The 15,301-nt window shown below is 52.3% G+C and overlaps 1 protein-coding gene across 2 annotated transcripts in view; it reads right to left on the minus strand.

Moving 5' to 3' along the window:
* Positions 1-15,301, minus strand: part of MMD2 (monocyte to macrophage differentiation associated 2) — a 70,948-nt gene that overhangs the window by 6,937 nt on the left and 48,710 nt on the right. The window contains exon 7 of one of the 2 annotated variants that reach the window (XM_067705398.1): positions 12,675-13,757. The exons of the other annotated variant lie outside the window; for it this stretch is intronic. Within the exon in view, the coding sequence (XP_067561499.1) occupies positions 13,554-13,757 (204 nt within the window). The 3' untranslated portion in view covers positions 12,675-13,553. Of the gene's footprint in view, positions 1-12,674; positions 13,758-15,301 lie in introns of those variants that run through there. 2 annotated transcript variants of the gene reach the window in all.

Below are 15,301 nucleotides of genomic sequence, written 5' to 3' on the forward strand. Positions count from 1 at the left end.
GCCCGCGTGCCAAAACTACTGAAGCCCGTGCACCTAGAGCCCATGCTCCGCAACAAGAGAAGCCACCGCAATGAGAAGCCTGCGCACCGCAACAAAGAGTAGCCCCCACTCGCTGTGACTAGAGAAAGCCCGCACGCAGCAACGAAGACCTAATGCAGCCAAAAATAAAAATTAATTAATTTTTTAAAAGAGACTTGGCTTCTGCCCTTCTTGGACCATCCCCTCTGGAGGGAGCTAGCCGCCACGTTGGGAGGACACCCAAGCAGCCCTAGAGAAGTCCACGTGGTGAGAAAACCAACGCCTCCCGCAAACAGATATCACCAACTTGCCACTGGCGTGAGCCATCCTGGATGCAGGTCCCCCAGCCCCAGCAAAACCTTCAGAGGGCTGCAACCCTGACCAACATCCTGACTGCATCCAGGACCACCCAGCAAAGCTGCTTCCACATTCCCAACCGTCAGAAACTACGTGAGATGATAAATGTTTATTACTGATTTGCACCACTAAGTTTTGGGGCAATTTGTTATGCAGCGATAGATAAACGAACACCCCTTATCCAGAAAGGCCTCCCTGACCCCCAGACTTGGCTACATGCCCCTCCTCTGTGCTCCCACAGACTTTTATTTTTTACCTTTTTATTAACCAAGTCCACACTTTATCAAACCATGTTCCTTAAATGCAAATCAGATGTTGTTCCTGCTTGGCCTGGAGTCCTCTAATCGCTACCCTTCCTCCAGCTGGCCCCTGCGGACCACTCCACCTGCTCTCTCCCTCCACCACGGAGCCCCAGCACGACGAACTTCTGTTTTCGAACACATTAAGCTCGTTCCCTCCTCTGAAACCTTTCCCCTGCTGTGTCCTCTTCCCCAAATGCTTGTCCCGTTGTGTTGGCGTGGTGCCATTTTCCTCTCATTAAAACCCATCTCCACTATCATCTCCTGACCATTCTCATGGTGGCCACCCCTGTGGTCATTCTCTGTCTCATAACCTGTCTCGTTTAATTCACAGGCCTTTATCACTATTTTTGTGTGTGATATTTGTGTGTGATTTTTGTGTGTATTTAACACACACTAGGATTTCAGTTCTGTAAAGGCAGGCGCCTCATCTCTCTACTGCTACGCTTGGCACCAAATAGGGGCTCCATAAATATTTGTTATAAGAATAAACAAAGGAATGAATAGATTTCCACCTATCTCAACCTCTTACTCCCTCCCTCAACTGGAAGCTTCTCAAGGGCAAGTACTGAATTTTATTCATCTTCGTATTCCTGCACCTGCCCCACTGGCATGTGAGCAAAACAAGTTTTTGAACTGTGAGGTTAAATATCTTTGGAAATCCATGGGACAAAAATGGAGTGTTGAGCTGCCCTCTGTGGCCACCAGAGGGCGGCAGAGTCCTGGGACTCAATCTAGGAAAAAACCAAATGAGCCCAAAGGAAAACCATCTGGTTAAGGTCAAAGGGCAGGTTCCCACGGGATGGCCGGTCCCGGGGCGGAGAGACTGGGCTCTCGGAGGCCAGGAGAGAGGAAGGGAAGGAGGCAGCAGGCACAGGGAGGACGTTAGATCCCAGCCTTTCTTTCAGAGACTGTTACATCCGCATCCCTAGAAGGGGCTGGAAACAAGTGGTTTAACGCTCAGGTTTCATGCTCAGTGATGTCGGCACCACTACCCAGAATGCCAGTGCTTCGGGCCTGGTCATTCCCCGTAGGCTCATCTGGCAAACGCTCTGCAAGTGTTATTTTTCGTCCCACATCCTCTGCTGAACAACTTCCAGTTGCCAGTGAGTACCTCCCGGCACTGGTAACGTGTGGGATGCCAGGACTTCAGAGTTGTATCGTTACCCACCCGGGTCCTTGGGCTCTTTAAGCAACAGAAATTGACAAGAGGCCAGACGAGGAGTTCAGGCCAGGCTGCCGCACAAGGGAGTGAAAGCAAGTATCGGTTGGGGGAGGGGCAAGGGGCGGCCGAAGGGGCGGCTTAGGTGGGCTGCCCACCCCCTTGGTGGTGCAGGGAACATACCCTGCCTTTGCTCCAGGCGCCTCAGAAGTGGCAGTTGGTTTGTGGCCTTTTTGTATCTCATTGTTCCTAATTTGCCCCGTTTGCGCATGCCTGCAGTTATTTTTAGTCCCTTTTAGTTTCTTTATATTCTGTTGCTTGAGGAGACCTTTGTCCAGGTGCCAGCCCTTCAGCAGAGGGTCCCAGCCTAGCTCAGTAGGGGGTGCCAGAGCTACAGAGTAATATATAGGGTGCCAGGACCACCCCATTAAAATAGATCACGATGTCAAGTTACTTTACCTTTTTTTTCTTTTGCGATACCCGGGCCCCTCACTGTTGCGGCCTCTCCCGTTGCAGAGCACAGGTTCCGGACGCGCAGGCTCTGCAGCCATGGCTCACGGGCCCAGCCACTCCGCGGCACGTGGGTTCCTCCCGGACCGGGGCACGAACCCGTGACCCCTGCTTTGGCAGGCGGACTCTCAACCACTGCGCCACCAGGGAACCCCAAGTTACTTTACCTTTTAATGCCAGGTCTGTTGTAAAGAACTTTGAATCACGTTTAATTAACTGTTAAAAATTTTAGGCTGGGTGGGATTTAAGAAATCATCTACCCCAGTGATTAGGAAACTTTTCAGTTCTAGTTTCTAGTGCTCTTGGGACTGGGAGTATGTTGAAATATATATTTCAATATGGCTTATATTTCAAGCCATGTAGGTATCAGGATTAATTTCATTAGCCAAAAACATGACCATGTGATAAACACAAAATCACAAATATGGGCAAATACGGCCTCAAGAAAACATACTGTGGAAGAACCAAGTGTCAGACCCTTGGTTGGGTCTGACATTTCCATGAAAATTAATTTTTTTATTGTTTACTTGATTTGTTACCTGGAAGCATTTTTTTAGAAGGTACCATTTGGCTTATGATGTATGTTTGCACAAAATAATTAAGATGGAGAAAATACTACATCATATTAACTTCTATTTTTAACTGAGACTTGAGAACACGTGGCCATTTTTCAAATTGGGGGTGAAAAAGCTTGGTCCAGCTGGACATATTTTTCTAGTACCCAAGGAAAGAAATGTGTGAGAGCCCCTGATGTAATCCACCGTCTGCACTGATGTGGAACAGAAGCCAGGAGAGGCTAAGGGACTTGTCCAAGATCACAAAGTTTCATTACCAACAGATTATTCCTCCCTTGTAATATAGCACATTCAAAAACGTGGGCAAGCAGGAGAGTAGGGAGTTTTCACAGTGATTACTTCTGGGCCATGGAGCTTGTGGCAGATTGCAATTTCCAAAGATAGCCACGTCAACACACCCACAGCAGTACATACCCCATCCCACACAGTCTTCTTACTCAGGACCCTCCTGAACCAGGTGGTGGGCAGGAGGTCTGCCTTCCCTCCCCTCGGTCTTGGCAGGATCTTTTTGGCTGTGTCCAACAACAGAACATGGCAGCATGGACAATGCAAACTTCCAAAGCTCGTCATAAAAGACATTATGTCTCCTGCCTGCCTCGTTCTTGGGACCCAGCCACAATGTTGTAAGGAAGCCCAGGCCACGTGAGGAAGACGCTTGTGGGTGTGTATTAAGTATGTCTTTTCTTCCGATGTTTTGACATATGGGGCCTTTGGGACCATGGGGAGACTGCCCCTTGCAGAGTGGAGATAGTAAACCATCCCTAGAGCCAGTAAACAGCTCACCTGTGAGCACACCTTGCATATGCAAATCAACCCACCTGGAGACCACACCTCCCCACCTTCTCTATTGGACTTTTATACTCTAGGCTAGTATTCCCTGTCCTCGTCACCCCAGTAAAAGTACCACACCAATAGGGACAGCGCCTACACCTCAGAGCCCACTGAAATGATTCAAACTAGCCAATACCAAGACTGCTTATACTGCCTCTCCCATTGCTTCCCAGGAAAACCACAATAAAGGCTCTGGCCCACATCCGCCGCCCCCCCCCCCCCCTCGCTCCCTCTGCCTCCTGACCCACCCTGCTGCTTCCCTGTGTGGCCCTGCCTGGTATCACAGGCCCCCTTCTCTTGGGAATCTGTGAGTAACAAACTGTCTTTTCAGTGGCAGTCATCTCCTGATCTTTTGGCCTCACTATACCTGAATAATAATAAAATCTACGTTTTAAAGCAGGGTGTTTGGCCAAGCTCCCCAGTGAGGGCTATAGTTGGCTCCCAGCATCAACCACCATGTGAGCGGATACACCTTCGGATGAGTTTCCTCTCCAGCTCAAGCCCAGATTCTGAATTCCTGACTGACAGAAGCCATGAGAGGCATTGATGATTATTTGTTGTTTTAAGACCGTATTTTAGGATAATTTATTATACAGCAATAGACAGCTAATACAGGGTTTTTACTTTATACTTTTCTAAATATTCCAAGTTTTCTACAACGAACAGTGGACTGCTTTTATAAAAAGATTCGACCCATGTTATTTTTAAGAAGACAACTGGGCAAGCGTGAGGTATCTTGAATTTTTATTTATTTAAGTTCTTTCTACTCCACTGGAGACAATCACATTCACCAGCAGGGTTATTCTTCTTAATACAAATGTTTATCAAATATCTTGTTAATACAAAAATGGCAAAATCTCACAACCACAGAAAGGGTCCAATACCAGCAGGACAGTTTTTAAAAGTCATGCCACAAATGCCAATCTCAACACTGTAGACACGATAGGTGTATAAAAGTCAGTAGGAAAGACAATCAGAGCTCCTGTTCCCCCCTCAAGAAAGGCCTTAACAAGCAGCAGGACCTACACCTGCACAGAAGGAGGCAGATTCCTCTTGAGACCTGGTGGCAACGAGGCCCCAGAAGGACATTAAGAAGATGCCTTCACCTGCTGCCCCAGAGCTCAGCCCTCGGGAGCAAGACAGCCCAGCACCATGGGAGGAGGAAGATGCAACACCCAAGGACCACGACCTGGATCCCAGGCCCTGCCCCGCTGGACCACCCTGGGCAAATCACTTAGCCTCTCTGAGCAGTCTCAGTCTCCCCGTGTAATATGCAAACAGTAATTTCATCTTGCCAGGTTTTGCAGAGAGAAATATATGAGAACACGGATGAGAATGAGCACGTTTGTGATTGTGTGTATCTGACCTGTTAATTATGAAGAGGGGACGGAACACAGAAAAGTGTACATAGGGTGAAGGCTGCAGCTCCCTGGTAAACCAGCTTCCAAAAACGTTAAGCTCCGGTGTGCAGCCTTTGCCGATTTCCACGGTGTAAATATTCCCACCCTGACCAGTCTCACACGAGCCACGGTTTAAGGACTTTCCAAGTTCCTGAATACCTAACATTCGGTCTCCAGGGCGCCACACGCACGTAAAGCACACCGGTGCCCTCTGTGACTTCTCACCTCCCACCGGCGGTTGACAGTGTCAAACAGGGTGGCGTCTGCAGCACCCCCTCCACAACCCGCACGCATCTCCCTCCTGTGCCACCAACCAGACCACCTGTAGGACAGACACACGCCCCCTCCCTCCTCCACAGCTCACACCTTACGCCAGCGTTGACTTTTCCTAACCTCCCAGATAATCCAGCTCTCTGGCGGCACCCAGGCAGGTTCCTGGATGCCCAGACTCCCTCGGGGACAGGGACAGTGGCCAATTGTAGGAAATCAGCAGCCCAATGACAGCAGGAAGGTGGCGGCCAGGACTGGGCAGCCCAAGAGCAGGAAACAAATTTCACCTATCGTCTTCGTGTGGCCTAAAGAAAACGCGCTCAATATGAGGGAAAACTTTATGTCGAAAGATCCTCATCACAGAGCTATGTTTATCACCTGAATTAAAAGCATGATTAGAGAAATTGTGGTGGGCTTCCCTGGTGGCACAGTGGTTGAGAGTCCGCCTGCCGATGCAGGGGACACAGGTTCGTGCCCCCGTCCGGGAGGATCCCACATGCTGCGAGCGGCTGGGCCCGTGAGCCATGGCCGCTGAGCCTGCGCGTCCGGAGCCTGTGCTCCGCAACGGGAGAGGCCACAACGGTGAGAGGTCCGTGTACCGCAAAAAAAAAAAAAAAGAAAAGAAATTGTGGTACACCCGCTCAATGTAGACTTTTAAAATAATGTTTATAAAGGGCTTGAAATAATAAGAAAAAATACTCAGAAAGGTAAGGAAAAAGGTAGGGTGTAAAGATGTCTATAGCAAGAGAAGAAAACACCGAAGTTTAAAAGTACACATTGAGTGGAGAGAACAGAAAGAAACAGGTGAGTGGTTGGTTACCTGAGGCAGACACTGCCAACTATTCTCTACCTGTCTAGCGTTCTGAAATTTTTATAGTAAGTGTATATTTTTTCCAAAGCTTTTATTGATACTTTATTTTAAATGTATTTATTTTTGGCTGCGTTGGGTCTTTGTTGCTGCGTGCGGGCTTTCTCTAGTTGCGGCGAGCAGCGGCTACTCCATCGCAGCGCGCAGGCTTCTCATTTCAGTGGCTTCTCTTTGTTGCGGAGCACGGGCTCTAGGTGCATGGGCTTCAGTAGTTGTGGTGCGTGGGCTCAGTAGTTGTGGTTCACAGGCTCTAGAGTGCAGGCTCAGTAGTTGTGGCGCATGGGCTTAGCTGCTCCACGGCATGTGGGATCTTCCCGGACCAGGGCTCAAACCTGTGTCCCCTGCACTGGCAGGCGGATTCTTAACCACTGCACCACCAGGGAAGTTCAGTAAGCATATATTTTTATAATGAAAACATCTTTAAGGAAACAACCCCCTTCCAAGTCACTTGGATATGTACTCCCACAAATGAGTCTCAGGGTCCCTCCTTGAGGCCACCCTGACATGTGAAGACCTTGTCTGTTTCACCGGGGTCCTGTCTCCTTCACCCTGGGGGCTGCAGACCCACTCAGGGCAGAGGCAAAGCTCGCTACAAACTTGAGTTGGAAAAACTAGCCCGAGAGCCTCCCGGGAGCGCTCCGAGGTATCTTCCGATGTGCAGAGACACCAAGAGTAAAGGCCAGGGCGGTCAGTGTCCCCGCGGAGCCTGGTAGTGAACTTGCCTCTTCCGGCCCCATATGTAAAGGGACCTAGACTACAGGAGGCTCCCGCGCCAAGCCTTCCCAGCCTCAGGGAGGAGGAGGTGGGCCCCAAGCCAGACCAAGCTCAAAGTCGCCCGTTCCTCCCAAGCACGTGTCTGAGCACCTACTAAGCGCTGGGCGCTCTGCTGGGCACTGGGCATTGCCAACAGTCGACAGCCACGGGGCCTGCCCTCAACATCGAGAGGGCACCCCAGACCACTGCTCACACCCCTCCTGCCTCTCTGTCCTGCCCACGTCTCCAGGTTCAGCTAAAATTAGACAGCATTGGTCTACGATAAGGACCGCTGACAGAGCGTCTCCAGATGTAAAACAAAGGGGACAACTCCGGATCCAGCCCTGGTTCTTTCTTTTTTTTTTTTTTTTTTTGGCGGTACGCGGACCTCTCACTGCTGTGGCCTCTCCCATTGCGGAGCACAGGCTCTGGACGCGCAGGCTCAGCGGCCATGGCTCATGGGCCCAGCCGCTCCGCGGCATGTGGGATATTCCCGGACCAGGGCACGAACCCGCGTCCCCTGCCTCGGCAGGCGGACTCTCAACCACTGCGCCACCACGGAAGCCCTTACCCCTGGCTCCTAACCACGTTTAGTCTGGGCCCACGGGCCCCCCAAGACCCTTCCAGGGGGTTCCCAAAGTCAACCTGTTTTCATCACGATCCTACGACATTATTTGCCTCTTTCCCACCCATGCTCTCACGCAAAGCTCTCCAGAGGCTACAGGATGGGTGATGTCAGAAGCCACAGAGCCAAACGCAAAAGCAGACGGGAGACTCGGGGGCCCTCCGTTAAGCCAGACGTTCAAGAGATTTGCAAAAACACTAATGACGCCACTCTTCCCCCTAAATCTTCTTGTGTTTGGAAACAATACCGTTATCTTTAATAGAAAAATGTTACTTATGTTAACGTGCAATGAGTTTATGAATTAATAGGCATTTTAATTTCTCATCCTGTATGATGAATGTTCATAGATAGAGCCCATAAACAGAAGTTCTTTGGTGTCCTCAGTGGTTTTTAAGAGTTCAAAGGGGTTCCAAGCCCAAACAGTTTGAGAACCACTGATCTACCAGCATTATCCAATAGAACTTTCAGCCACGATGGAAATGATCTATGACTAGGCTGTCCAAAAAGGTAGCCACTGGCCCCGTGGAGCTACTGAGTACTTACGATGCGGGTAGTTAATTGACTTAAAGAGCCACCTGCACTTAACAGCTACCATCCCGGACAGCATTGCTGTTGACGATGTCTCTTATTTCTCTGTCCATTCGGGATTCTTTATTTCTACTTTCCCTTCACAAGTTACTTAACCTCTCTGAGCCACAGTCTCCAAATCAGTAAAATGGGCTCATACCTGCCTCTCAGAGTGACAGTAAAGACCATGGAAATCACACAGGACTTGGGACTGAGCTAGGAAAAATCAGTGACAGGGCCCAGTTTAAGGAATGGCCTTGTGTATGAACGCAGGCTGCTGGGAGGGTTAACGTGAAACCACATGAAAAAGAGACAGCGAAAAGCAAGAGCACTGGTTAGGTCCCCAGCCCCTGGACACGAGTTCTGTCTCCTGGAGAACCTCACCACTAACAAGCAGGGCCGGGCCTCAGAGAAGATGAGCTCCAGAGCAGGGCTTCTAGAACCAGTGTCCAAACCACCCGGGAGTTTGCTAGAAGTTCAGGCTCCAGAGTTCCAACTGCCCTTCCACCATGACCCGCTGGCTCAGCATTCCGGGGAGTGGGTGGGGATCTGGGGTCTGCAGTTTAGCATCTCCCTGGGTGGTTTTCTGCAGTTCAGCATCTCCCTGGGTGGTTTTCTGGCCAAACCCTAGGGCTGAGAACAGCTGCTCTGACTTCTTCCAGCGAAGCCGTGGCCTTGGCCCCGCAGTTAACAGGACAGGGCGGTTCCGTACACCAATCGCAAGCTCCATTTTACAGATGAGGAAACTGAGGCACAGAGAATGAGGACCGGCCGGGGGCCTTGCACGCAGGCCAGTGTAGGGCTGGACTGGCTCCAGATTCCTGAGACAAAACTTCTGTGTGTCTCGGTGACAGGCCTGACCCCAGGTTCCTTCCGAGCTGCATCCCTGGCCAGCCTCCGAGAGGAACACCACCGGGAAGCAGGGGGTAGTGGTGTGCTGGGCCTGGCTTGTACGCATCTTCAGGAACGTCACTCCGGTAGGGTGAAACGGGCCATTGTGGGGGAAGGGGGGTTGGTATTTACACCATGGAAATTGGCTGCAGGCCAGGGTGTGGGGTTTTTTTGTTTGTTTTTAATTATTGTTAAAAATTTTGAGCGTGGCTTTCCTCCCTGGAGGAAAGACTTGGGGGTAGTGGGTTTCCTTGGAAGCAGGAGATCTGCTCAAGGGACGTGACGGTTGGGGGTTAGAGAGTCCTGGCTTCAAAGCTTCGCTCTGCCGGTTCGAAGCTGGGTGCCCTTGGGAAAGTCGCCAAACCTCCCTGTGCTTTGGTTTCCTGCTTTGTAAGACCAGCCAGTAATCCTCGCCTCACGGGGTGGGAGTGAGGGTGCATGTCCGTCAGTGGAGAGAGCATCTCTAAAGCCACTGGCACAGAGACCGGCCCCCGGGAGGAGCGCCCTGCAGGTAAGCCCCCGCCTCCCTCAGCTTCCTGCTCCTCCCGTGAGTCCACCTGAGCAGGTGTGCACATGTGGAAGTGGCTGCTGGGGTTTCCACGGGCACCTTCCGGACCCCACAGACCCCGCGATGCTATTCCCAGAGCCTACATCTCAGCATCTGGTTACACAGTACGTGGCAGCAAATTTGACAGGTGCCTTTCTGACCAGGTCTCTAGACCCATCTCCCAGCCTCTGAGCTCCACCTGCCCCTCTGAGCACCCGTGGTGCCTGAAGTCAGCGTGGGTCTGTGAGCTGCCTGAGCAGCCCCTCCGCGTGTTCCCCATGGAGGCCCGGGCCCCAGTGCCGGCGCTCAGGCAGAGCTGCAGGAAAACATTCAGAACACTCTGGCTTTGGCAGACAGGTCTGGAAAAGAGCTGGCTAAGCTGAAGCCCAGGACTGCCACCTCCTAAGTCACCCCACTGTGCGGGGTACCGCAGAGCTCCAGATCCAGGCCCACCTGCAAGTCCCATCTCTGTCCCCCTCCCCGCCAGGGCTTTCCTAGGGTTCTTTCCCAGCCTGAGCCCGAGGCTGATGGAAAGGAGGATGCTCAGCCCTGTTCCCAGCATACGTTCAATTTCCAATCAAGACAGAAAGGCAGCTCTGGTCTATGATGTTGATTTCAATCCCTCCCTGGCCTGAGGGGCTGGTGGCCCTAGGGACAGCCCGGAGCAAGTCCTGCTCTGGGCCTTTCAGGGAAACCCTGCCGGCTGGGGACCAGGCCTCCACCAGCAAGCGCGCCTGCTCTGGTTTGTCCCGACCATGGCCAACGGATTAACTAAGCAGGTGGTCAACTGCAGGCCTGGCCGCCAGCACGGGGTGCCATGGACGTGTGCTGTTGAAATGGGAGCCTCTCCCCACCCACTTCACCTCCAGCCTCTGCATCAGCTCCCACCCCTCATTGCGCCCCGGCAGTGCCCAGCTCAGGAGCACTTGCCAAAGTGCCCGGAATGTCAAACAGGCCAGTCCGCTGCCAACTGCTCCCCTGGCTCCTTGGGGCAAAACAGCCGCCATGCTGGGTCGTCCTGGCACATGACAGCTTCAAGGAAGAGGGAGCTGGCGGGCATCTGAATTTCCAGTGTCGTGACCTCTCCACTCCACATGCCCAGGGCACAGCCTAGAATGCTCCTGGGACAGGGCCTTACCTAAGAAGAGACGGGCCTAAGGAACGTCTTTTCCTTTCCTGCAATGTTCGTGATATATCTGGAGGAGGTCCAGGGTCTAGGCTTGGATTAAATGGAATCCTGGGAAATTCACTCTCAGAATGATGCTGGGGAAGAGAGACAGTTCATGGGAAGCAGGTCCTGAATTGGAATGGGGGTGGGGGAGTGTGGTCAAGGCCGCACAGAATACCCAGAATACTCTCCAGTGTCCTCACCAGCCTGTCCACAGTCAGAAATTCCACCATTAGTGATTCATTCCTTTGGGTAGCACAGGCTCTGTCCCCTCATTATCATTAGCAGGGGTTGCCTTCCAACCAAGGGAGCTAATTAGGACACCAGGCCTGATGTTTTACAGTCATTATCTTGCTGAATCTTCAAGCAACCCTGCAAGGTATAGCCTTATCACACCCATCTTACAGCAGAGGCCACTGAGGCCCAGAGAGGTTAAGGAACTGGCCCAAGCCCTCAGCAAGGGGGCGATGCCGCAATTGGTCCCAAGTCTAGCAAGACGCAGTCCCTCCCTCCAGGAGCTCCTGGGTTGGGTGGCAGGTGCAAGTACCAGGGTGACAAAGGACAGGGCTCCGAGTGTGGGCAGGTGAGCCCAGGGGCTTTGGGGAAGCAGAGGAGGGAGCCCCTAAGTCAGAGGAAGGTCGGAAGTTCTTCAGTGCTGATGCCCGAGTAGGGCTTTGAAGGATGTGTAGGAGTGAGTTGGGTGAATGACGGGTGAACAGAGTTCCCATCAGAGGAACCGGCACCCCAAAAGGTGTGGGAGATAACAGGGCAGGCTGTCTAGGGGAAAATGTAAGACCCAACACCCAGGAGGAGGAACAATGAGACGCAGGTATCAGAGGAGTTCAGCGGGGGTTGGGGGGCCAGTAAAGAGAGCCCGGGTCAGTGTCCCAAGCACCCAGCATTGGCCCTGTCACAGGGCTTTGGTCCCCATCAACCCCTTGATGACGGGACTGTCATCTCGGCTTGCCATGGTGCCACGCTTTGGGAGCTTTCCTAAACAGCATCCCAGGACCCACGTGACCCCTCCCCACCTCAGGCTCAGGCAGAGGTCAGGTCACAGTGTCCCTGCCCCCAACCAGGGGCAAGCCTTGCCCTCCAGCCTGCCCTTCCCCTGCAAAGCTTCCCCTCCCCCCCCAACTCCAACCCTGACCCCAAATGATGAGAAGTACTTGGTGGACTCCACAGGGCAGGTGTGCAGAACAGAGGCAGCTTCCAGGGTCTGGGAGTGTCAGTGTAGACACACACACACACACGCACGCACGCACGCACGCGCGCAAGAGGACAGAACATCCCCAAGGCATCTCCCAGCTCAGAACCTGCCTGCCTGAGGAATGTGTCGGACGATTTAATACCGGCTTGGATGTGGGATTCCAGCTGCCGGAGTCCTGAAATACCCTGGAATGTACGAGAACTAAGCATAAGGCATCTTGTCTTTGCCCACTTGACTCTGGTTGGGAGTCGTAGAATGAAGCCTGTAGAATGAGACCGATCTTGACCCAGAGAGTCTGAGATTCCAGGTCAGACCCCGGATCTAGGCCTGGATCCCTCCCAGTAAACGTCCCTGTGCCGGGTACAGATCGCTGGCCCAGCCCTGGGAGGGGGCTGAGGATAGGCCCCTGGAAGCCTTTTCTTTGGGCGACTGGGGGATTCAGAGGCTGGGGTGACCCAGTCACTCTGCCCAGATCCCTATCAAATTAGCCGGGGCCTTCTCTCTAGGGCTCATCGGAGGAGACTCCAAGGGCCGCTGATGGGCACCCGGTAAGAATCTGAACCACAAACCCTAAACCGGGAGCAAGTACACAAGTTCTTGGGGTCTGCCTGCCCCTCCCCATGCCCACCCCACCCCCAGTGAATGGCTCTCATAATTTCTCTGGACTTTTCGGCATGAGAACAAATGGCCAAGCGACAGCTTTCCCATCCCCAGCCACCCATTCCTCTGCACTGAGAACCAGCTACGGTGCAGTAGAGCGACAAGGGCTGCTCTGGGTACACGCGGTCTCCCCCCACGGGCCCAAACCGGCCCCTCTAGGGGATAAGCCTGCTCCCTGACATGGAGACACTGAACTGGTCTGGCCATGACCCCAGTGCAGAGCACACGGGGCAAGCAAGGCCAAGAGGTGCCATCATGAGTGCCAAGTCGATTGGTAGTGGCTTCCCAGAGCAGTCTTGGGAAGGATCCTGATACCACGCCACGCTGCAGTTGATTGGTGATGTCTGCCACGGTCGTGGATCTTCACCAGCCCTGATCTACAAGCTGGGTGACTTTCCCTGAGCAGGGGACAATTCCCCAGCCAGGACTTTGGTAGCAGAGAAGGAGTCCCTGGCCACCCAGGTATAACTAACCCACTAGACTCCCTGATAGATTTCTCAGGACCTTATAGGAAGCTCATATTGGCCCATCATTCCTCAATTGGCCAGGACCACGTCTGCCCCCTTTTCTGACGATGTTGTATTAGGAAACATTTGTCTAGAATAGAAACACATTACAGGGTTAATTTCTCCTCTGTAAAAATGATTAAATGCTTTCGTTCTCACCTAGGACCCAAGGGGTGGTCTGGCTGTCACCAGAAGTAACCTTGGACCCATCAAAAAGCTCTACCCATAGGAGGGAAGACGGGGGGCCTGGGCGCTGGGCGCTGGGCTCAAGTTCACAGAAGCACTCCCTGTGATGCTCTGCTCCAAAAGCCTAAATGTCCTGTGCAGGCTGACACCTCATTTGGACACCTTGGCCTGCAGGGTGCTGGGCAGATACAGGTACCTCCAGATGGCATAGTAGTGGGTACCAGCACCAAATGCCACAAAGAGATGCCAGATGGCGTGGGCAAAGGGGATCCTCCCGTCACTCTTGAAGAACACCGTGCCCAAGCAGTAGAAGACCCCTCCGGTCACCAGCTCCCAGATGCCCTCGGTGTTGGGCTGTCGGCAAGGACAAGGGTGAGCACAGGTCAGACGAGCAGCCAGCAAGACCAGAATCACCCAGCCATTCCCCCACCACCCAAGGCGAGAAGACGCGTGGACGGTGAGGCAGCCCAGAGCCCCAGGCGGGGCATCTCAACACAGTGACGTCATCAGTTCTCCCCAAATTCATTCTCCAGTGTAACGCATTTCTATCAAAATCTCAAAGAATATGTTCTAGCTTTGTTATCTTTTCTAAAAAGCAGTCTCTCTGGGTGTATCCCCAAAGAAGTGAAAGCAGAGACTCAAACAGGTACTTGTACATCCAAGTTCACAGCAGCATTATTCACAGTAGCCAAAAGGTGGCAGTAACCCAAGTGTCCATCACGAGAAGAACGGATAAACAAAGCGTTATTCACGTTACTTTATACAATGGAATATTATTCAGCCTTAAAAAGGAAGGAAACTCTGACACATGATACAACATGGACGGACCTCAAGGTTGTTATGCAAAGTGCAGTCAGCCAGTCACAAAAGGACAGATACTGTAGGATTCCATTTACGTGAGGTCCCCGGAGGAGTCAAGATCATAGTCAAGAAGTAGAAGGGTGGCGCCTGGGGGGCTGGGGGTGGGGGAGGGGAGTTAGTGTGGAACGGGGACAGAGGTTCAGTTTGGGACGATGAGAAAGTTCTGTGGATGGATCGTGGTGACGGATGCACGACAAGGCGAAGGTACTTCACGCCCCTGAATTGTACTTAAAAGTGGTTAAAATCATAAATCCTACGCGTATTTTATCACGCTTTTTTAAAGTAATACATACTCACAGCGAAAAATTGTAGAGAAAAATGAAGTGCAGCAAGAAAAAGGCAGCAGTCCCAGCCCTCTGAGGTGCGCACCATTAACACCTGGGTTTCTGTTGGTTATGGGGGCTCAACGAACAGGAGGGACGGAGGGAACGGGGAGTAAGAAGAGCCCACTGCCCCCTCTCCCTGAGCCCACTTCCCGCAGGTATCACCGCTCACCACCAGTAACGGTGTCTGCCGGTATCCTTCCAGAATTGTCTAGACACGCACGATATACCTACGGTCTGCACTTCATATACATGTACGTGTGCAGAGGAACTAATCATTTTAGAAAAGGGGGCTCGCACCATCCCTGCCGTCCTGAGACATCCGTTCCACGACAGAGTCTTGTGGAGATCAGGCTACATCCCCACGCGGAGGTCCATGCCAGTCTTTGGAACAGCTGGGTAGTATTTCATTGAACATACGTATAGTCACGCACCCAGTTCTCAAGCGGTGATACCTGAGTATTAAGGACATGTTACAGTAACACTTCCCAGTGCTTACTGTGTGCCAGGCCTCGTACACAGCGCAAGGGGCCTCACGTGAGGTAACTCCTGCCATCTTCACAGCAATCGCACGAGGCAGGGTGACTATGTGACAGGCACGGACACACGCCCACGACAACATGCCAAGTGAGAAAAGCATGTCGTAGAACAGTGTGATCCCATTTTTGTAAAAGAAGAACAAACAAGTCGATACGTCCGCATATCCACGTAGAC

Source organism: Pseudorca crassidens, chromosome 15 (assembly GCF_039906515.1).
Source record: "Pseudorca crassidens isolate mPseCra1 chromosome 15, mPseCra1.hap1, whole genome shotgun sequence".
Taxonomy (NCBI): Eukaryota; Metazoa; Chordata; class Mammalia; order Artiodactyla; family Delphinidae; genus Pseudorca; species Pseudorca crassidens.